General features: G+C 43.1%; 1 protein-coding gene across 3 annotated transcripts in view; it reads right to left on the reverse strand.

The window, feature by feature from the left end:
• Positions 1-24,577, reverse strand: part of PIP5K1C (phosphatidylinositol-4-phosphate 5-kinase type 1 gamma) — a 326,185-nt gene that overhangs the window by 288,566 nt on the left and 13,042 nt on the right. For 2 of the 3 annotated variants that reach the window (XM_089687401.1, XM_089687403.1), the window contains exon 2: positions 4,095-4,123. The exons of the other annotated variant lie outside the window; for it this stretch is intronic. In XM_089687401.1, coding sequence (XP_089543527.1) covers positions 4,095-4,123 — 29 coding nt within the window. The remainder of the gene's footprint in view (positions 1-4,094; positions 4,124-24,577) is intronic. 3 annotated transcript variants of the gene reach the window in all.

Below are 24,577 nucleotides of genomic sequence, written 5' to 3' on the forward strand. Positions count from 1 at the left end.
AGGAAACAAAGAAAAGAGGGCGCACTGGCCTATAATATTTTTTGGCTCTGAGGAAAAGGGCTTGCCCTTGAAATGAATGAGCTAGTGAGGAATCCCAGACATTGTCTACCTGGCTTTTGCATCTATCCGGGTCCTACCCACCACTGTGATAGTGGACAAAAACGTTTGTGAGTATATATGTTTTTATCCACTTTTAATAAGCTCCCTTGGGATAATGCACTAGGCCAGTACACCCTCTTTTCTTTGTTTCCTTGCAGTTGATCTTTGTTTCCTTGCATATGCAGGTGGTTTTGGAATTGTACATTGCCACAAGTCACCGGTCAAAACTCCGCAATTTAGTTTATATCAAATATGCACAGATGTATGAAAAATGTGAAAAACTTTTTCTGTAAAAAAAAACAAAAAAAAACAGTACTTTAATTATGATGAATAAGTACAAAGAAAGGCCTATTAGTGCTTCCTCACATGTTTGTAGTATGTTGTTTTTTGTTTTAATGTTACAAACAGTTTGGGCACATATTTTTGGAAATACATGAGTAACAAAAGAATAAATTATCACGTTTAAAATGGTTAGCTCCATGGAATGGTGGGCTCCATGCCTAAGAAAACCTGTGTGGAGAGAAATAAATAGGGTGCCATTGCAGATCTCTACAGTTGAAAATATGCTTTGTGGCTATTATGTAGACCCACTTAATTGAGTGTCAATTGATTCACTGACCATGCAAAATATCCAAGTCACTTTTTCTAACAACTCTTATTTCTCAGGGTCAAGCTTGTTCTGGTTCCCTGACCAAAGGTTAGCATTGATAGCTCATTTATCACACAAGTCTCCTATAAGTTTCATTACTTAGTAAATGTGTTAATACTTACTGTGCTCAGCATAAATGAGTACACCCCAACAGATTTGTCAGAAAACCTTTACTTTCCTTTGCTTTCAGAAACAACATTTTCTATGGGACGCTATACTACAAAATACTCCCACAAAAGGCGAGCCATTGATTGCAAACAAGATTTGTTAATTTGCACACACGAAAAAGTATTTTTCCTAACAAATTCATTCAAGACCATGTTGCAAAAATGAATAAACCCCACTGAAAGTCTTAGGAGCAAAGCTACATTTTAGACAACAAAATCCTAATAAACAAGAATTCAACTAAAGGTGATAATTAATTATTCAATAAACTGGTGTCCAGCAGACAGTTGATTATAAAAGGGCATTACTTAACAAAGAAAACCCCTTCCCATTTCATGCTGTCAGCAATGGCATCACATGGAAGAGAAATGTTACAAGGTCTGAGAAACAAAACAATTTTTTTTTTTTACACAAGAAAGGTGAAGGATACAAGAAGATCAGCATAGCTTTACTTATCAGTCAGAATACTGTAGCAAAAGTGAAACAAAAAGTTAAAGATGCAACTGCAACCATCTAATAGACATTCAGGGAGTCCACCGAAGTTAACTCAACAGGAGCGTCTTCTGATGAGAAGAGTTGAAGAAAATCACCATGCAAGTTCATAGCAGTTAGCTAAAGAAGTTGAAAGCCAAACTGGGCTGATGGTTTCGTGTGACACAATACGGCATACACGGCAGAGGAAAGGCATGCATGGGTGTTGTCCACAAAGGAAGCCTCTCCTAAAGCCCATGCTTAAAAAAAAAAAAAAAAAAAAAAAAAAGAAAAAAAAAGCAGCCCTAGAATTTGCTAGGGCCCATGCTGAAAAAGAAAAAGACTACTGGGACTCTGTACTCTGAAGTGATGAGACCAAGATAAATGTTTTTGGAACGGATGGCTTCAAAACTGTACGGATTTGCAAAGTTGAGTATAAAGAAAAATGCACGATGCCTACAGTGAAACATGGTGGTTGCAGTGTCCTTCTGTGGGGCTGCATGAGTGCTGCTGGTGTCGGGGAGAAGCATTTCATTGATGGTAACAAGAATTAACAGATGTGCTACAAACATTCTGTGCCCTTGGTCATTGTGCACTTTTCCAACATGACAATGATCCAAAACACACATCTAAGGCCACTGTTACATTTCTGAAGAAGAACAGGGTGAAAGAGATTCAGTGGCCAAGTATGTGTCCTGATCTGATCCCAAATCGAACACCTATGAGGGATTCTGAAGAGACAAGTTAAGCATCACTCTCCATCCAGCATCCAGGCTCTAAAAGTTGTTGTTCCTGAAGAATGGAAAAAGATAGATGTTGCAATATGTGGCCAACTTGTTAATTCCATGCCTAGAAGACTTGGTGCTGTCCTTACAAATTATGGAGGTCATATAAAATACTAGACGTAGTAGTTTTTGTTGTGGGGTGTATCCATTTTTGCATCAACTAATTTGAGTAAAACTGAAGATTTTGTAATCGAAGTTATATTGTTAATCTTACTTTCATGTAATGAGCTAAACCAATGTTCTATAAAACTCAGTTTTGTCAAAGTTTTAGAAATTGTTATTGTGTTCATTGAGATATTGATCAAAATCTTACTTTTCAAAAAGGGGTGTACTCATTTATGCTGAGAACTGTATATGTAAAATTAAAAAGAAACTTTTCACAGATTCAAAGACTTTTCACTTAGGCAACAACTTTATCAAGGGCTGACTTTCCTGTATGGCCATAGCAAGAACATGCCTGGCACATTTTCATCACATGATGGAGACAAACAGACTTCTGTATTATGTAGAGATCATATTTTAAATGTTTGGACCTTTAAGATAATATTGCCCCTTTAAATTTATTCAAATACCAGTTTTACAGAATGTTATAAAAAAATAGTAGTTGTCAAAAAAAAAAAAAAACTCCAGTTCCCCCCTACAAGTAGATAACAGATCTAGGTGCATTGTGTAAACACTACTTACCTCCATGGGACTCTAATCCATGAGCTATACTTACAGTGCTGTGAAAAAGTATTTGCCCCATTCCTGATTTTTTTTTGCATATTTGTCACACTGAAATGATTCAGATCAAATAAATGTTAATATTATACAAAGATAACCCAAGTAAATACAAAATGCAGCTTTTAAATGATGATTTCATTTATTAAGGGAAAAAAGCTGTCCAAACCTGCCTGGCCCTATGAAAAAGTAATGACCCCATCCCTTGCTAAATCATGAATGAACTCAACTGTGATTAACAACATTTTTTTGGAAAGTGGAGTTAAATTTCGCTTGGCACACCCAGGCCTGATTACTTCCAGACCTGTTGAAGCAAGAAATTACTTAAATAGAATCTGTCTGACAAAGTGAAGCATGCTAAAAGATCTAAAAAAGCAACACATTCAAATTCAAGAACAGATGAGAAACAAAGTCATTGACATGTATCAGTCTGGAAAGGGTTACAAAGCCATTTCTAAGGCTTTTGACTCCAGAGAACCACGGTGAGAGCCATTATTCCCAAATGGAGAAAACTTTGAACAGTAGTGAACCTTCCCAGTAGTGGCCGGCCTATCAAAATTTCTCCAAGCACACGACAACGATGACTCATCCAGGAGGTTATAAAAGAACTCCCAGAACACCTAAAGAACTGCAGACCCCACTTGCTTCAGTTAAAGCCAGTGTTCATGATTCAACAATAAGAAAGAGACTGGCCAAAAATGGCAATCATGGGAGAGTTCCAAGGCACAAGCCATTGTTGACCAAAAAAAATAAATTACATAGGGCCAGGCAGGTTTGGACAGCTTTTTCCCTTAGTAAACTAAATCATTTAAAAACTGCATTTTGTACTTACTTAGGTTATCGTCGTGTAATGTTAAAAGTTGTTTGATGATCTGAATCATTTAAGTGTAACAAATATGCAAAAAAATAAAAAAAAATCTGGGGCAAATACTCTTTTACAGCACTGTATATTGTACCAACACAAAACACTGGATACACCTATAACCTAAAGGGTTAGTTTTTATATAATCCCCTTACATACATCCAACCTACCTTGGGGTTTTGGAAAAAGGGGAGGTCTTAAATCAATATACTGCCAGTGACAATAACACCCATTTAAAAGCTATAGCTACTAATCATGCTATAAGCTTGTGACAGCCCAAATACCCAGCACAAGACTGCAGGTACTATATAAGTGTTATATAAAATTTGAATATAGGTCTCACCTCAGAAGCAGTTTTCTTTCCCACCACATCTGAGAACAAAAAAAAAGGAAAAGATGTATACAAATAATGAACAACAACAAAAAACAAATATGCTGAAAGCAGAACTCAATCCAAAATTTTGTCTTGTTTTTTTTCTTTTTGTAAAGTACTTCTGTTATGATGTAACTATCTCCTTCTTTCATTTCCTTTGGAAGACCCTGGTGGTGAGGGTTCTCCTTCTACCCTCCATCCTATCATTAAGGCACATAACTACGTATTGGTTCCTCTTTCTTCTAGTGTATGGTTGAGAGTTGTAGCTGGCGCTCGTCTTTCCCAGTTTACTAATGGTCAATGAGGCCAGGAGTGAGTCACAGGGATTAGCAGGCCACAGCACTCAACTAGAGCAGTTAATTCATAGTTTGTTTAAAGGCTATGTCCACCTTTTGCAAATATAATAAATGCATACATAGATAGGATAGATTTACTTAAACTGGAGATTGCAAAATCTGGTGCAGCTGTGCATAGTAACCAAGCAGCTTCTGAATTCTGCTTGTTCAATTGACAGTCCGCTTCCAGGTTGACAAACACAACTGGTTTCTATGCAGAGCAGCACCAGATTTTGCACTCTCCAGTTTTAGGGAATCACCCCATACTGTACTAATACTATGAATTTATACTGTACATTTATGCCTAAGAGATTGGAGAACATTGCAACCACAATGTGTGCAATGCTCTAGTTCCTGCAGGCTATTTCTCCAGGACGCTGGTCATTACCAAGTCATGGACCTTCAGTTACAGGGCCGGAGAAAGTGTCAATGGACTATAAGGGCTGTGATGTCACCACACTGGTACTCTATTGAGAAGTATTGTCCCTCTAGTGCTGGGGTAGTTTTGAATGTTATGTGATTGAATGATGTGGTTGTGCAGGCAAAGCCACAGACAGCCATGATGATTTCAAATTTGACAGGAGCCATCAGAGAGAAGCACCGCTGGCTCCTGTAAAATGAGAGCGTTTGAGGGAAGGGGACACTGACCATGCTTCATGTTACACCCTAAATAGGAGTGTAATATAATACAAGCTTAGAAACGTGGCCATAGACTATGACAGAGTGCTCCTGGGGCAATCTAGAAGAAAGGCTAACCCATGTGCAAGCACTTGGAGATGTACACTTTGTCATCCAAGTTCTTATTTTGTAATAATAATATAACCACGTCATAAAAATTGGACCATCAATACAATTTGGTCAAAGGCTTAATACCAATGTATTATTACTGTAATAAAACATTTAAATTTCATATATGTCGGTTACATTTAAAGCCCTTTTTAAACTCTGTGCACCTGAAAAATAATGTTAAAAGCCATAATGTGATTATTTTGAGCCCACCGGGTGTCTATGGTACAATTTATTCAACTTATTCTCTGCAGCACATTTCTATGTTAATAGCATGTTGACACTCAGCTTTGCATTAATATATGCCTTAATTATGTCATTTATATATACAAAATGTTCTCTTTTTTGAAATGGACATTTTAGCATCTTTAGAGAGGAAGCCTGATTACCTAGTACTAAAGCCCACAACACTGATGCACAACTTGAATCAATGATGGATCACATCTTCACAGGCACCACTTTTAGAATGCACCCTTACACCCTGTTTACACTTGGGCGTAGCAAAAATGCGGGCAGCAACAAGCATTTCTGCAAACACTTTAAAAAACATTGGACGCGCTTGTGATGCCATTATTTCTTAATGGTATCCCAAACTCAGGCAGCACTTGTGCATTTTGCCACGTGTTTCCATGTAAAAAACGTGCAAAAACATGCAGCGCAAAACGAGCTTGGCTCAGGGCCAACATTTGGTACGTTTTTTGAGCAGGACAAAAATATGCCAAAAAACACCAATAACATGGCCTACAGGCACTGCGGTGGTGGCAGACACTGCATATGCATTATAGCCTGCATTACCCAGGGAGGGGCAGAGACCCTATAAACATGTCACTATTGTGCACTGTATAGTAAATGTGAAGCTGCATCTGCAAAGAAACAGTTAAGCATGCTGTACAAGATACCAAGATCCATCGTGACAGGTCCTCTTTCTATGCATTTGTAAGAAACTAACCTGCTTCATCATAAATAAGATATTTCAACATCAGTCAACAACACTGAAGAGTGTTAACTTGTTAATTTGATAAGTGAAGACTTGTATTTCTAAATCTGATTTCCAACATCTGCAGTGTTCAGTTTTAACCACATAAAAACACATTAAAATACAGTAAGGAGATTTCTCTGTTACAAATATCTCAACAACTATATACCAGTTGACATTCATAAACAAATCAGCTACAAAACTAGCACTGTACTTAAGGATAAAGCCTGGACATTTTAGGAAAAACAGATTTTCTGCTTTTATCCACATGATGATGATTTAAATGTACCCTTAATATATCTATTTTATTGCCTCTTGCCTATAAGCAGAGCAGAGCAGACCAGAGGAGATTAGATGAGAACAGATTTACGATGGGAAGAAGGGGGTGGCAATGACTGGATTTAGACTAAGGAAGGAGGGAGTGCAAGGATTAATCAGCTGATGACATCATCTCAATATAGAACATCTTGCACTTGCTAAGTGTTATGAGAAAACCACAAGTTCCATTAACCAGTTAAAAAAAATAAAGGCTTTTAGACTAGTTTACAAAATAAAACATTATAGAACAAGCTACAGTCCATATCTTTGCTATCAACATAAGAATTATAACGGACACTATAATTTAATCAGCTACTAGCAAAATAAATACAACCGTATTATTGTCGATATATATCTGTTTTTTTTATCATACATTGCTCAAAGCCAAACTCCATACCACAAAAAAAAAATAACCCTTGTAGTGGGACTGTGTCTGCACTGCAAGGGATAATAGCTCATTTAGGTTTAGGGCAAAAAAAATAAAAAAAATAAAAAGAGGATTTACTTTACCCAATCCTCTGCTCCTCCTCCCCACTGCTAGACCAGTCTCTGCAGCGTCTTATCCCCAATGTTCCACTGATGCAAAGACCAAAGCAGGGTCCATAGCCCTGCACTAAATGTGTTGACACACAGAACTGTCTACTGCCAAAGCATGGGGAAGCGCCATCTGCTAGGGGGATGGAGGATCAGGTAAGTAAAACTGTTTCTTCTCTACTCAAAACATAAATGAGCAATTGTTCCTTGCAGTGCAGGCACAGCCCCACTGCAAGGGACAATTTTTACATTTTCCTGGAGTTGGGCTATAATGAAGTGTGTACCACAGCATGTACTGAAACATGTGTACAGCCAAAAATAAATAAATATATAAACACACACACTACTGATATGGGCTGGGTAATGTGTTAGGAATGTTGCCACACCGTTTGATGAAAATTAACAACCTACAGAGAACTGAAAAGACACCCCAAAAATCAAAGTGAAAAAAATGTTGCAGCAGGCTAGTTCATTTTGCAGCAACTCAACAAGTGCTCAAAATGGTAGTTTGTATGCATGCCTGACAACGTCGGGGCATGCTCCTAATGAGACAACGGAGGGTGTTCTGGGGTATTTCCTCCTAGATCTGGGCCGGGCCATCACTGATCTCCTGTACAATCTGAGGTTCAACCTGGCGGCGTCGAAACATGATATCCCAGAGGTGCTCTATTGGATTTAAGTCAGGTGAGCGTGGGGGCCATTCAATGGCATCAATTCCTTCATCCTTCAGGAACTGCCTGCATACTCTTGCCACATAATGCCAGGCATTGTCGCACACCAGGAGGAACCCAGGACCCACTGCACCAGCGAAGGGTCTGACAGGTCCAAGGATTTCATCCCGATACCTAATGGCAGTCAGGGTGCCATTATCTAGCCTGTAGAGGTCTGTGCGTCCCTCCATGGATATGTATCCCTAGACCATCACTGACCCACCACCACCAAAAACGGTCATGCTGAACGATGTTATAGGCAGCATAACGTTCTCCACGGCTTCTCCAGACCCTTTCACCTCTGTCACATGTGCTCAGAGTGAACCTGCTCTTATCTGTGAAAAGCACAGGGCACCAGTGGCGGACTTGCCAATTCTGGTGCTTGATGGCAAATGCCAATCGAGCTCTATGGTGCAGAGCACAGGGTCCACTAGAATACATCAGGCCCTCAGGACACCCTCATGAAGTCTGTTTCTGATTGTTTGGTCAGAAACATTCACACCAGTGGCCTGCTGGAGGTAATTTTGTATGGTTCTGGCAGTGCTCATCCTGTTCCTCCTTGCACAAAGGAGCAGAGACTGGTCCTGATGATGAGTTAAGGACCCACTACAGCCCTGTCCAGCTCTCCTAGAGTAACTGACTGTCTCCTGGAATCTCCTCCATGCTCTTGAGACTGTGCTAGGAGACACAGCAAACCTTTTAGCAATGGCACACATTGATGTGCCATCCTGGAGAAGTTGGACTGCCTGTGCGAGCTCTGGAGGGTCCTGGTATCACCTCATGCTACCAGTAGTGACACTGACCCTAGCCAAATGCAAAACTAGTAAAAAATAGTCAGAAAAGATGAGTAGAGAAAAAATGTCAGTTTCCTCCACCTGTAAAACCATTCCTGTTTTGGGGATCATTGTTGCCCATCTAGTGCACCTGTTGTTAATTTCATTAACAACAAAGCAGCTGAAACTGATTAACAAACCCCTCTGCTACTTAACTGACCAGATCAATATCCCAGGAGCTTTACTGACTTGATGCTATACTCTGATTAAAGTCCTCCTTTAATTTTTTTTAGCAGTGTGTGTATGTAGATATATATATATATATCTATCTATCTATCCATCTATATACATACATACATACATACATACACATACACACGTGCAGCCTGCAGAGCCAGAGTAATGACATTTTTGGGATGCACTGCTGCAACATACAGCAATCCACAGATGCATTAGAAGAGGTGGTTGTGCACGGCTGTGTGCTGGGTGGTGCGTAAAAGCATCCACATGTGCACCGACCTATGCTCCAACTGCTAGCCAGATGATCTTTCAATGGATGGCTTTGGAATGTGATTACACAGGTTGTGCACATTGTACAGCCATATGCATGAGGCCTAACAGTCTCTACATGCACTCTATAGTGAACAAGCAAACTGTAAATGGAATATGAAACACAGTAGCCAACCAGTTAATTATACTGGTACAATGCAGCTTAAAGTTAAACTATAGGAATACAGACACTTTGTAAAATGTGCAGCCATACTACTGATTAAGTCCAACAAGGTGCATGCCACCTCCTGGACTTATCTCTTATTTACATCCGACAGTTTCATAGTAGCTCTAGGAGTACACACTCTATAGGCTCTGAGAGAAGAGATGATGTCTTCTCCACACAGCAACTCTGTCTGCACCTCCCCTCTACTGCTCATTCACAGAAAGCTTTGTATTCTGTGAACTGGTTCACATAACAAAAAGTGCTGTGATTGGGCACGACGGGGCGCAGGAGCTGAACCTATAGAAGCGGAGACCAGAAGATCCAGCATTGGAACTCCTCTAACATCAATTGCTTTAAAAGTGGTTTTTAATTTTACCAACAGGTAAGCCTATAATAAAGCGCACCTGTAGGTTCAATGAATACCTCCTATACGGGCACTGTTTAGGAGATATTCTCTCTTCATGTAATCCGGTGCATGCGTGCTGAAGGAACAGTATAGCAATGCGTTCATTCAGAGCTGTGTGCTGTGGCCCGGGACTCCCGTGCACGTACGGTGGTTACTTCATCACAGCCTGGCCTGTTAGAAGGCCGGAGCTCGCGAATCTGGAATGAAGACTGGTGACGATGGAAGCCTCTACACTGGTGACAGCGCGCCGCTGGAGGGCTTTGTTTTAAGGTAAGTTTTACGTAATGTGCTAGCATGCAATGCATACTAGCACATTATGACATTACCTTGCGGAGGACTTTTTTTTTTTTTGTCTGCGGTTTACTACACTTTAATACCAAAAGCTCCCTAAAATGGACAGTTTTAAATAAAACAGATAAGTCCACGAGGCGACATGCACCTTCCTGGACTTAACACATAGTATGCCAGAACAATTTACAAAGTGGCCGAATTCTTGGAATTCGGCTTTAAATGTCATAAGCTTTAAACAGAGGAGTATTTTATCCATACTTTCCCAATAATGGCCAAATGTTTTACTGTACACCAGTATCCCTAAATTCCCAGCTGCTTTGTTAATTAATATCTAAACCCAAGGACAAGAAAAAAAATGTAATGTAGCTTACCATTCCTTAGGTGTGCTGGCTGCAGTAGGTTTTTTTTTGCCAGAACTGTTATCTATGGCAGTGCAGCATTATCGCCCAAGAAAAGACTACAAAACACACAATGCTCCTCTTCACCAGAACAGAAGGAGGTGTTCTGTAACCCTAAAGATTGCCATACTCTAATAACATCTTCAGACCATTTGTTTGATTTTCTAACAGCTTTAGACCATTTTCAGACCATAGTGACGACCATAGTGACAATACAATCTGAAGCAGAATGGAACACGTCAATCAAATGTGTTTAAACAATGTATGTGTGCTTTGTTCAGGAAATTCCATAATTCCATTCATTCCAAAAGCAATGGTGAAAAGCGCACAACATTTTGAAATATTTTGAAATGGCATTTCTCATGTACTGACAAGACTTTTTTTTTCTTACGAACGTTCCGCTGTATGGCGGCCAAAAGCAGCATCATACTATTTGCAAGATGGAAGGTGACAATGGGGCCAAAATGCATGTTAGCTGTTAAATACCTTTTCTGATCAGCAGTATATAGCAGTCTTATGACTTCTAACAGTGTCCGGCCAAGCGCTGATTAATATTGTAGGAGTTTTTATTCTCCTCTGACTGTCCTACAAGGCTGCAGATCCCCTGACCTTCTGTCCGTACAGTGCTGACTGGCCCTGTACCGATCACATGCACCCACTCAAAAAAACCCCCCAAAAAAACAAACACTCTCTAGCAATGTAATATATGCGTTAAATATAATGGTGTGCTAAAACAGTGTATTATGTATCATACCTTGTATCAAAAAAAAAAAAAATCACAAATTAAAAAATGAACTAAACATTTCATACATAATAATAATAATTCATAAATAAATAATAAATCATGATAAAATTGTGAAATATGAATTAAGAAATCATAATGGTGATAATGAATAAATATTAAAGAATGAGTGCCCAATAAAGTGTAAATAAAGCAAAAAATGTCCAATGATTTTTCTTGCTGTTGAAAAAGCTGTATTTTTGATGCACGTTTACATTCTTCCTTGTCAGAACAGGTGGAAGAGAAGAGTGTATAGTGCCTTATCGTTTTAAAATGAATTTACTATGTGCCCATATATGCACTCACATGTTAAAAACAGAATTAGCGCTTTTTGATATATAAACCGCTGCACGTGGATGTGATCAGCCTCCTCCTCAGTGTGTCTGCACACACTGTCAATACTCGCCATTCTCGGTAGTCAGGTACGTGGTGACGTCAGTGCCCCTCCCCAACGCGTTGCACCACAGGGTCACGTGGCTTCGTCTGGGGGATGTGATAGCTAAAACGATAAGGCACTATACACTCTTCTTTTCCACCTGCTCTGACGAGGAGGAATAGGGAGACGGACTAAACAGCTTGGGGAAGGAGAGATCAACACACACAAAGGTTACCAGCAGCAGTACACCCAGGTGGACACAGGAGAGCCATCAGTTAATCAGATCCCAGAGGATTACACCATAGCACCCTTCAATTTAGCTATGCTAGCCTACTAATAGGCTTTTTGGAAGGTGAGCGCATACAAGAGACATTGCCTAAACATACATCAAAGATACTGCTTTTTCAACAGCAAGAAAAATCATTGGACATTTTTTGCTTTATTTACACTTTATTGGACACTCATTCTTTAATATTTATTCATTATCACCATTATGATTTCTTAATTCATATTTCACAATTTTATCACGATTTATCATTATGTATGAAATGTTTAGTTCATTTTTTAAATTTGTGATTTTTTTGATACAAGGTATGGTACATATTACACTGTTTTAGCACACCATTATATTTAACGCATATATTATATTGGTATATATTCAATATAGGGTGCGGCACCCAACTCTAAATATAATCAATTACACATGCACATGAGGGTGTGAAAGGGAGCCTGCGAACATTATAAATCACAATTTGTATTCCTGCGGCTCACAAGTAATTTTTAATATTTACTCTCTAGCAATGTACACCAAACAGAGCATGTGCAGACTTGACACTGCTGCTGCGTACTATGGTAGATGGATTGGGGACAGTAAAAAAGAAAAAGAAAGGGAGGACAAGCGAAGACAGGATCAAGCAGCCTTTGTACACAATGCAGAGGATTAACCCCTTAGGTGAGTATAACAAGCATCCTTCACTGCATATACAGACTGATTTTGCTGTTGTGGGTTTAGTAACACTTTAATAAAACTTGTATTTTATATATATAAAAATCTCTCCCTCTCTACTGGCGCATTCCTCTCCCACCCTAAAGCACACGCACATCACCTCCATACTCAAAAAACCCTCCCTGGACCCCACCGACCTGAACAACCTTAGACCCATCTCCCTGCTGCCATTCACATCCAAGCTCCTTGAGCGCTTAGTCTACAACCACCTAAGCTCCCACCTCACTGACAACAACCTCCTTGATCCACTAAAGTCTAGCTTCTGTCCCCTACACTTCACCGAAACCGCCCTACTCAAAATCACTAATGACCTGCTAACTGCCAAAGCTAATGGCCACTACTCAGTCTTCCTACTCCTCGACCTCTCCGCGGCCTTCGACACAGTTGACCACCCCCTCCTCCTTAATAAACTACACTCCCTTGGCATCAGAGACTCTGCTCTCTCCTGGCTTTCCTCCTATCTATCCCAACGCTCCTTCTGCGTTACTGTCAGGGATCTGTGGTTCTGCCGCGATGCGCTGGGCGGCGCATGCGCAGAACACCGATGCACCCTAGCCAGCGAGCAGCGGGACCTGGGCGATCGCGACGGCCGCGCATGCGCACTCATGATCGCAGACATGCGCCTGGCACCAATGACAGTGCAGGGCGGGCTATTTAAACAGGACAGGAGGTATGTCAAATTGCCGTTTGGTCTTATCTGCTCTGTTCCTGATATCTGATCCTGTGAATCTTCTGTTGCTGACCTCTGCATTGTTCCTGACCCTGCTGACCGTCTCCTGTTTAACCCCTGGCTTGCCTGACCATCTTTCTGCCTGATCCTCTGTACCGCACTGCCCGTAAGTTACTGAACCCAGCTTGTGACCCTGACCATTCTCTGCCTGCTCCTCCGGTACCTCGCTGCCCGCACGTTGCTGACCTGGCCTGCCTGACTACGCCTTACGTTACCCATCCATCCCGCACGGATCTGTCCCTGTTACCAGGTCTGCCAGCCTCTTCACGTCATGCTCCATTACCCGCAGACCTCTGGTGGTGCTCTCTACCATTGCCAGACGTACTCAGGTGTCGCGACCTGGTCTCAGTCTGCTCCAAGTCCATCCCCACCATCAGGGGCCCTGGTGAATAAGCAGATTGGGACTTAGACCCCACGCCCTGCGGAACCCCGTGTTGTGGGCTGCTAGAGACGCCGCCATTGTACCGTATTGCACCACACATGTGATTGTGCATTGCGATTCCATTGAGTTTAAGCAGAAAAGTACTAATCACGCATTGAGCTGCACTGCCTTTACCAAAGATGCTACAGGCCCAATGTTCAGTCTGTTGTAATGCACTGGCACCCATGCAAATAGCTGAATGTTAAATGCGTCCCAAACGACTGGCATGGTGTAACTAGTGTGGGGAATGAACTAAAAGTATACTTATTCTTTAAATGGTAGCTGAATAAGGATTATTTGTAATGTTGGCATTGTGTTTTACGAATTTGTACAGGGCCTCAGTCATGTTGTTCAGCTTATAAAGTATACCCTTGTTTACAATTCATACCTTAAATCACCACTTTTTTTTTAGAAAATATATGTCAAAAGGAGGGTTAAAATAAACCATGTCCTATAAGACAACACCCACCAGGGTCACCTAACATGGCTGTAAACTTTGTATGATGCACTTTTAGCCCAAGTGTCACCTCCTGTGACAATCCCTACACAACTGTGTTTCAAGGAGAAGGATCAATGGCAGCTGCAGTAAGATTCTAAGATCAAATGTGGGTTAATTGTGCAGTATTGTTATATAGTGAGTTCCAAGAGCTGCAAAGTTATAGTACAAGGCATGCCCGTGATGTGTCATGCTGTGTTCGGAATCCACACAGGGAAGCTAGATCCTGCTTCCTGGCAATATGCAACAGTTGAATCATGGTATCCCATCAATGATGCTCAGTAGAGCTAGAAATGGTAGTCTTATATGATTATGGTCTAATTTAACCTGTTGTATTCATTTTAAGTATGTCTTATTTTTATTTTAATATGCTTAAATGGCTCGAGGGTTAAGGAAGCTCCTTTTAATTCCTGGAGTTGTTCTCCAAAATTCTTTCAAACATGTCACCAGATACCTATTCTTTTTGCAAAATAAAGATTTAGGTATCACATAGTCCAGTTAAACAGTGTGTGGGTTTTATGTGCCAGAACAAGAGGTGAGGGTAAAGGCAACTGGGACACCCATCTTTTATAAAGTGAGAATTTTTTTCAATTTGCTGACATGTTCTGCCATTTCCTGTAACATCTTCAGGACAATCTACAAAAAACAATTGAGTACTGTCCATGATACTTTTTTATTTAGACTAACATACAATTTTTCAGGACAAGCTTTTGGGGTGTGCCCCCTTCATCAAAGTCCAAGCAGTACTAAGCTGGGGGGCACACCCCGAAAATTCATCCAGAAAAATTGTATGTTTGTGCAAATAAAAAAAAAAGTATCACGAACAGTACTCAATTCTTCCTGTCGCAAATGCACCAATATGGCTACAATCACCTCAAGCAGGACATTCTAGAAAGAGAAATCTCCCCAAAGGCACATAGACAGCAAAAAATTGTCTGGCAGGGTTTTAACGATTCCCTACTGTATCCAAAAGATAAAAACGTTCTCTGCAAAAGTCTTACCCCAGTTTTATTGCAGTATAAGGCTGGATTCACACATGTGCAGTGCGGGTTTGAAGGTCCATTTTCACAGCAAACTACAAAGCATTTGTTCAGCAGTTCAGGGCCGGTTCAGATGCAGTTCAGGACAGGATTTGAAGAGAAAACCGTGCTGAAATCATGTTCAAAAACTGATGACGTGTGATTCAGAAGCGGTTCCCATAGAAGTCAATGAGCCTGAATTTGCACCTGAACCAGACAGCACTGAAAGGACTCTTAATTTGAATGAATCCATACTCAGGCTGCTCCGGACATACACTATATTGTCAAAAGTACTGGGATGCTTGTCTTTACAAGCTCATGAACTTTAATGGCATCCCAGTCTTCGTCCCTATTGTTCAATATTGATTTGGCCTACCCTTTGCAGCTATAACAGCTTCAACTCTTCTCGGAAGGCTGTCCACAAGGTTTAGGAGTGTGTCTATGGGAATGTTTGACCATTCTTCCAGGCACTGATATCGGACAAGAAGGCCTGGCTCGCAGTCTGCACTCTAATTCATTTCAAAGGTGTTCCATCAGGTTTAGTTTAGTCAAGTTCCTCCACCCCAAACTCGCTCATCCATGTCTTCATGGACCTTGCTTTGTGCACAATCATGTTGGAACAGGAAGGGGCCATCCCCAAATTGTTCCCACAAAGTTGGAAGCATGAAATTGTCCAAAATGTCCTGATATGCTGACGCCTTAAGAGTTCCCTTCGCTGCAACCAAAGGGCCAAGCCCAACCCCTGAAAAACAACCCCACACCATAATCCTCCCTCCACCAAACTTTACACTTGGCACAGTGCAGTCAGGCAAGTACCGTTCTCCTGCCAAAAGCCAAACCCAGACACGTCTGTCAGATTTCCAGACAGAGGAGCGTGATTCGTCACTCCAGACAACACGTCTCCTCTGCTCTTGAGTTGAGTGGCGGTGTGCTTTACACCACTGCATCCGACACTCTGCATTGCACTTGGTGATGTGAGGTTTAGATGCAGCTGCACGGCCATGGACACCCATTCCATGAAGCTCTCTACACACATTGTTGTGCTAATCTGAAGGCCAAAAGAAGTTTGGAGGTCTTTAGCTATTGACTCTGCAGACAGTTGGTGATTTCTGAGCAAGGTGCGTTTCATAATGCGCTGACCCTGCCCTATAATTTTACATGACCTACCACTTCATGGCTAAGTTGCTGTTGTTTCCAGTTGCTTTCATTTTGTTATAATGCCACTAATCGTTGACCGTGGAATGTTTAGTAGCAAGGAAATTTCATGGATGGACTTATTGCACAGATGGCAACCTATCACAGTATCACACTTGAATTCACTGAGCTCCTGAGAGCGGCCCATTCTTTCACAAATGTTTGTAGAAGCAGTCTGCATGCCTAGGTGCTTGATTTTATACACCTGTGGCCATGGAGGTGATTGGAACAGATGAATCCAATGATTTGGAGGGTTGTCCCAATACGTTTGGAAATATAGTGTATGTGAACAGGCACAATAGAAAACAATGCTATTTCACATGTCATGCGAACTGGATGCGGTTCAAAACGCATCTAATTTGCATATATGTGAATCAGCTCTTAAAAGAAAGTTTGCAATCCCTGCAGCAGTAAAATTATGAAACTTTTTCAGCAACCATAGAAAAAGGACCAGCAGAACTGACTCATTTAATGCTACATAAACTTTCCCATCAATGATTAAGCACAAAATGCCATAATCTGCTCACCCATATGGCAGTCAGCCTAAAAAGGTTCCAGAGACTTCACACTAAAAAGGCATATGGACACATCATAACTTCCTATACTTAGTTTGGTTTCAATTCTGATGTTCCCTGGGACGGAGTCCAACATTATGCTGAGCTGGCTTGTCAAACTCAGATGAAACAGTGGGCCAAATTAAGAGGACTAACTCTTCAAGAAAGCTATATTATATCTACTATTGGACAACAATTAATACCCCCAAAAAATTATGTGCATCGATTCCAGAAGGAGCACAAGACAAAATGTTTCTGAGAGTCCAAAAGGTATTTGAATCCACAAGTGACCAAAAAGAAAAAAAAGTCAGCCAGTGCATTCTGGAAGCCATAAATGCCACCATCAAAGCTTTAATGCTTAAAGTAGAACTATAGGCCAAACTTTTTTTTTTTATTTTGTAAAGAGTAAGGTAGGGTCATGAACCCCTTGGCAGTTTATTTTTTGCCATCTATGTCCCATTGGGGAGATTACCCTTCACTTCCTGTCCCATAGACAAAACAGGAAGTAAGAGGAAATCTCTGAAAATTAAGGGAATCCCTTGGGGACAACCTGGTCACCAGATTTCCCCTGTATTACTTTTCTGGAGACAACCCAAAATTTGGGATTTTCTTTTACTTTCAATGATAATGGTAGACAGAACAAATAGGGAGAGTGAATCTCCTTAATGAGGGTGGGGGGCATAGACAGCAATAAAAACCTGACAGGTGACCTCTCCACTCTATCTAAAACTTAAAAAAATGTTTTGGCCTTAGTTGTACTTTAACAGTGTCTGAGAGACTCAGAGTAGGGATCCTGGACACATTATTTAAAGCCAGGAAACATTCAGTGCCCTTCTGCAACTCTGCCACTAGGCAACACTTTTTAAGCTTTGGATAGTGGAGAGGAATTAGAACACCTGCTAGGTTTTTATTTATTTTTTTTGCGGTCTGGGCCCCTGTTAGAGAGAGTCACCTTCTCTATTTGTCCTGTTTAATGTTATCGATGAAAGTGAAAGTAAATCCTAAATTTTGGGTTGACATCAGAATGCTAATAGATGGAAAATCAACCAATGGAGATACTAGCTCTGGCTAGCTCACTTTCGAGGGAATTCTTCCCACTTCCTGTTTTGACTATGGGAAATTAAGGGAAATCTCCCCAATGGGACACAGATGGCAAAAAACACAGACTGGGGTTATAACCCTCCCTTACTCTGTCCAACATAAATAAACGAAAAAAAAAGGTGTTGTCTGTAGTTACACTTTAACATTGTAATGCAAAATTAAAATAAACATTTCAAGAATATAACTCCCAGAGAAAGGGGGGGGGGGGGGGACAAACTTTCCTGGAGCATTTAACTGCAAAATTATATTAGCTAGAGAACAATTGCAGGTACATTCTTTTTTTCCCCATCCTTAAACCACTGAGAATCAGAGAATGGAATGAGAGAGTGAAAGGGTCATACCCATCCCAGAAAATACCAATTTGACAGGCAAAATGGCATCATCAAAAACGCCATCCAACTCAGCCATCAGCTCCAGATAAAAATCAGACCCAAAACCTGCTTAGGTTCTAAGTGAAGTCTGGCTAGCCCCTGACTTTCACTCACTGGTCACTTTATTAGCTACACCTTGCTAGTACCGGGTTGGACCCCCTTTTGCCTTCAGAACTGCCTTAATTCTTCATGGCATAGAGTCAACAATGTGCTGGAAACATTCCTCAGAGATGTTGCTCCATATTGACATGATAGCATAATGCAGTTGCTGCAGATTTATCAGCTGCACATCTATGACGCAAATCTCCGGTTCCACCACATCCCAAAAGGTGCTCTATTGAATTGAGATCTGGAGACTGTGGAGGCCATTGGAGTACCGTGAACTCATTGTCATGTTCAAAAAACCAGTCTGAGATGATCTGAGCTTTGGGACATGGTGCATTATCCTGCTGGAAGTAGCCATCAGAAGATGGGTACACTGTAGTCATAAACGGATGGACATGGTCAGCAACAATAGAGATCAGTCAAACAGTGTTTACTAAGCAGCGGTAAATTACCATTTGCGGTTCCTCCGATTCTCCAGCTCTGGGCTGGAGAATCTGGAGGGAGAACAAAGATCTCCAGTGAAGGGCTGACATCGCTCCTTCATACACTGGCCGTCTGTGTGCCGAGATGATCAGCGGAGAACATGTTCTCCACTGATCATCTCTGTTTCCTAAACCACTAATGATCTGAGATCAGCAACGATCCTAAGGATCGCCGCTGATCTCTGTTTCATAAAAGGACACCTCTGTTTGATGCTCTGGGATGGTGTCAGCAAGCCCAGACTGTGATCTACCTGTCACCTGGCAACAGTCTACTGGTAGGTCGCGTTCACAACTTTGCTGACCCCCAATCTAAACCCAAAGCAAAGTGTAATATATTGCCGCTTTCCAATCTTTACAGCAGAATAAATGTTTCTATCCTATACAGCCAAGGAAACTGCCATCTTAGTCTCTGTTTGATCTGCAGTGTCAGTCAATTGGCGTGTCATAACTATCTGTTATGACACACGCCAACTGATGGATTGACAGTTTGGTTGAGAGCACTGCGACAGTTGTTATTAATGTCAAAAAAAAGGATCCGTTCACACCTAAGCAGAGAGATTTTCAGGTGTTTTTATTTGAGAGTTAGGAAAGAGTTTTATGAGTGTTTTAGAAGTATATTACATGTGTATTCAGCTTCAGGTGTTTTTATTTTTCGCTAATAGAAAGCACTAGGAGGAGGAGATTAGGGGTGGAGATCTGTTGTTTTGGCAGTGAACATGCAACAAAATGCTTGTAAAATGCTTATGTTGTGTGTTTTCATGCATTCCCATTGAAGTCTATGGGGCCACTCTGCCTCCAACCTGCCTAAGGTTAGGTTCACACTTATGCAGTTTGCATTTGATCCGTTTCTGCAGTGCTTTTTGTGGTGCGTTTTCAATTTTTGCACATGCGGTTCTGACGCGGTTTTGCTGCATTTTGTGTTTTCGTTTCCAACTTGTTGCGGGGCCAAATAAAACTCAAAAGGCATCCAAAATGCACTACAAGCTTTTCTGCAGCATCTCCATTGAAGTCTATAGAACCAAAAATGCAAGGTTTTGCATTTAAAAAAGTGCCTGCCCCTTTACAAAGAACGCACCTGGTGAAAACACGGAGATGTGAACTTGTCCCATAGGAAATCATGTTAAATTAACTGCTGTGCGTTTATGCAAAATGCAGCGGAAACCGCATAGGTGTGAACCTAGACTAAAAGAAGCTCATGATGGGCAACAAAACGCTCAGATGTGAACAAGGCCATTGAAATGAATGGGATTTGGTTTGTTGAGCATATTAGAGCTATAAGCTTCGAGCAGAAAATTGCTCAGGTGTGAACGGGGCTTAAGAGTTGCAGATACAACTTTATCACAAAAAAAGTCAGGGGAGTAAAATAGAGTAGTTGATGGTCCAAAAATGCTCCCTCCAAGGTGTGATTGGAATTAATATGAATGGAGTAGAAGTGAACAAGACCTTTAATGTTATCTTAATTCTTCCAGTGTGATTACATGCACAGACTATGTCAGCAACTACTCTTTGGATTGTCCCCCCTGACTTTTACTATAATAAACTTGTACCTGGACCTCTTGCAGTGCTGTGGCACATCAATTTTGATTTTTATTACATTATACTATAAGGAGGATGTGGCAGTGCAGAAGGTGGAGATTCTCTGGGGCATGGGTGTCAAACTGGTGGCCCTCCAGCTGCTGCCAAACTACAATTCCTATGAGGCATTGCAAGATTGACAGTTACAGGCGTGACTCCCAAAGGCAGAGGCATGATGGGACTTGTAGTTTTACAATAGCTGAATAGCCTCCAGTTTGACACCCCTGCTCTGGGTTGTAGAAGCTGCCTGCCCGGGAACCAGAATTTATTTTAGGAATGAATACAAGGCTTCCTCTGATTGGCTGAAGTGGAGATCATGATGTCATTTGCCTTTCTCTTCACATCATCTTTCATTCGTTCAAAAGAATACCAGACTTTCTGTGAACGGCTGAGCAGCACTGAGCCCGACTTGATTTTCTTCTGGGAATGGTACAAGAAGTCCCTGTACGACTGCTGAAACACAACACTGTATACTGTAGGTGGGTGATGCTATACATATAGTTTATACAGCACTCCTAGTGGGCACATGTATTAATGAAGGAAATAGTTAATTTGGACAAGCTTGGTGCAAACAAACTAGAGATAAATGAAACATGGAGTTCAGTTTTAAAGTGAATCTGAAGTCCCGCTGTAAAAAAAAAAACAAAAAAAAAAAGGCAGACTTATTGCAGAAGAGATATGCACTGTTCCTTCAGTGATAAAATGCCCCTACCTGCCTGTACGCACTGTAAAGTGAGCTGTACATGCGTAGCTCAGCTTACAGTGTCAGTCTGATGGCCTCTAGTGCATGTGCAGGCGTGACATCATCCAATGCTAGCCAATGAAGAGGCCCAAAAACCGGTACAAGAAGATTCCATCTCAGGACCGTTGGACAAGTAGGTACTGAGACTTAAGTTCTACTTTAAGTGTGGTGGCTGCATTTGTTTTATTCTTTTAGCTTTTTCCTTTGTTTTCACCTGGTGAAACAGATCAAGCTGTATAGAAAAAGTAGCAGTTGAGGGATGAGAAAAAAATGCTGATAACTGACAGGGGTGTTTACAATTGTCAGCTTTTATTCATTTTGCTAAAATCATCCCAAAAGGGAAAAAATGTTTCTGTAACTGCTTAAAAGTGTTAGTTGGAGTTAAGCTTTTATTTGTTAATCACCTAGATAAAGTTTATCTAAATCTACCAGGCCACCTGCGCTACCCTCTCCAGACAATGCTGCTGTCCAAGGGTGTCTAAATTGCTCCTCTATAGATAGGGGAGACACCCTAGGGCAGCGGTTCTCAACCTGGGGGTCGCGACCCCTTTGGGGGTCGAACGACCATTTCCCAGGGGTCGCCTAAGACCATCGGAAAACATATTTCCGATGGTCTTAGGAACCGAGACACCGCTCCTGTCTCTGGCGATGTGTGGGCGGGATGATATGCTGCCCCTGTCACCGCCTCCTCGCCGCTGATTGGCCACCGGAACTGTAGCTCAGGAGAGGCACACAGGCGGCCAATCACCGGCGAGGAGGTGGAGCTTGGAGAGGAGGAGCCGAGCGGCAGCGCGCGGAGATCGAAGAAGATCGAGGGAGCTGCAGGAACGAGTGAAGAGAGAGGCCAGAGAAGGAAGACAGCTGACAGGTAAGTGCAAATTTTGCTGCTGCAGCCTGGTATGCAGGTTGTAGATGGGAGAGGGAGAGAGCGAGCCCAGGCTGGAGCAGGAGTCAGCAAGGTAAGTATCATTGGTGTCAGTGGGAGGGATAGTGCCCCATCATTTGTGTCACTAATACCAACGATGGGGCACTATTCCTCCCCCCACTGACACCAACGATGGGGCGCTATTCCTCCCCCCACTGACACCAACGATGGGGCGCTATTCCTCCCCCCACTGACACCAACGATGGGGCGCTATTCCTCCCCCCACTGACACCAACGATGGGGCGCTATTCCTCCCCCCACTGACACCAACGATGGGGCGCTATTCCTCCCCCCACTGACACCAACGATGGGGCGCTATTCCTCCCCCCACTGACACCCACGATGGGGCGCTATTCCTCCCCCCACTGACACCCACGATGGGGCGCTATTCCTCCCCCCACTGACACCCACGATGGGGCGCTATTCCTCCCCCCACTGACACCCACGATGGGGCGCTATTCCTCCCCCCACTGACACCCACGATGGGGCGCTATTCCTCCCCCCACTGACACCCACGATGGGGCGCTATTCCTCCCCCCACTGACACCCACGATGGGGCGCTATTCCTCCCCCCACTGACACCCACGATGGGGCGCTATTCCTCCCCCCACTGACACCCACGATGGGGCGCTATTCCTCCCCCCACTGACACCCACGATGGGGCGCTATTCCTCCCCCCACTGACACCCACGATGGGGCGCTATTCCTCCCCCCACTGACACCCACGATGGGGCGCTATTCCTCCCCCCACTGACACCCACGATGGGGCGCTATTCCTCCCCCCACTGACACCCACGATGGGGCGCTATTCCTCCCCCCACTGACACCCACGATGGGGCGCTATTCCTCCCCCCACTGACACCCACGATGGGGCGCTATTCCTCCCCCCACTGACACCCACGATGGGGCGCTATTCCTCCCCCCACTGACACCAACGATGGGGCACTATTCCTCCCCCCACTGACACCAACGATGGGGCACTATTCCTCCCCCCACTGACACCAACGATGGGGCACTATTCCTCCCCCCACTGACACCAACGATGGGGCACTATTCCTCCCCCCACTGACACCAACGATGGGGCACTATTCCTCCCCCCACTGACACCAACGATGGGGCACTATTCCTCCCCCCACTGACACCAACGATGGGGCACTATTCCTCCCCCCACTGACACCAACGATGGGGCACTATTCCTCCCCCCACTGACACCAACGATGGGGCACTATTCCTCCCCCCACTGACACCAACGATGGGGCACTATTCCTCCCCCCACTGACACCAACGATGGGGCACTATTCCTCCCCCCACTGACACCAACGATGGGGCACTATTCCTCCCCCCACTGACACCAACGATGGGGCACTATTCCTCCCCCCACTGACACCAACGATGGGGCACTATTCCTCCCCCCACTGACACCAACGATGGGGCACTATTCCTCCCCCCACTGACACCAACGATGGGGCACTATTCCTCCCCCCACTGACACCAACGATGGGGCACTATTCCTCCCCCCACTGACACCAACGATGGGGCACTATTCCTCCCCCCACTGACACCAACGATGGGGCACTATTCCTCCCCCCACTGACACCAACGATGGGGCACTATTCCTCCCCCCACTGACACCAACGATGGGGCACTATTCCTCCCCCCACTGACACCAACGATGGGGCACTATTCCTCCCCCCACTGACACCAACGATGGGGCACTATTCCTCCCCCCACTGACACCAACGATGGGGCACTATTCCTCCCCCCACTGACACCAACGATGGGGCACTGTTCCTCCCACTGACACCAACGATGGGACACTGTTCCTCCCACTGACACCAACGATGGGACACTATTCCTCCCACTGATACTAACGATGGGGCACTGTTCCTCCCACTGACACCAACGATGGGGCACTATTCCTCCCACTGACACCAACGATGGGGCACTATTCCTCCCACTGACACCAACGATGGGGCACTATTCCTCCCACTGACACCAACGATGGGACACTATTCCTCCCACTGACACCAACGATGGGACACTATTCCTCCCACTGACACCAACGATGGGACACTATTCCTCCCACTGACACCAACGATGGGACACTATTCATCCCACTGACATCAGTGATGGGGCGCTAGTCCTCCCACTGCAAAATTACAGTTATGAAGTAGCAACGAAAATAATTTTATGGTTGGGGGTCACCACAACATGAGGAACTGTATTAAGGGGTCGCGGCATTAGAAAGGTTGAGAACCACTGCCCTAGGGGCTATTGCTACCCATCTGATCTTCAGTGGTTCACTTTTCAGAGGACAGCAGAACAGCCACTGT

Source organism: Staurois parvus, unplaced genomic scaffold (genome assembly GCF_062004578.1).
Source record: "Staurois parvus isolate SC_StPar_1 unplaced genomic scaffold, SC_StPar_1.0 ptg000425l, whole genome shotgun sequence".
Classification (NCBI taxonomy): Eukaryota; Metazoa; Chordata; class Amphibia; order Anura; family Ranidae; genus Staurois; species Staurois parvus.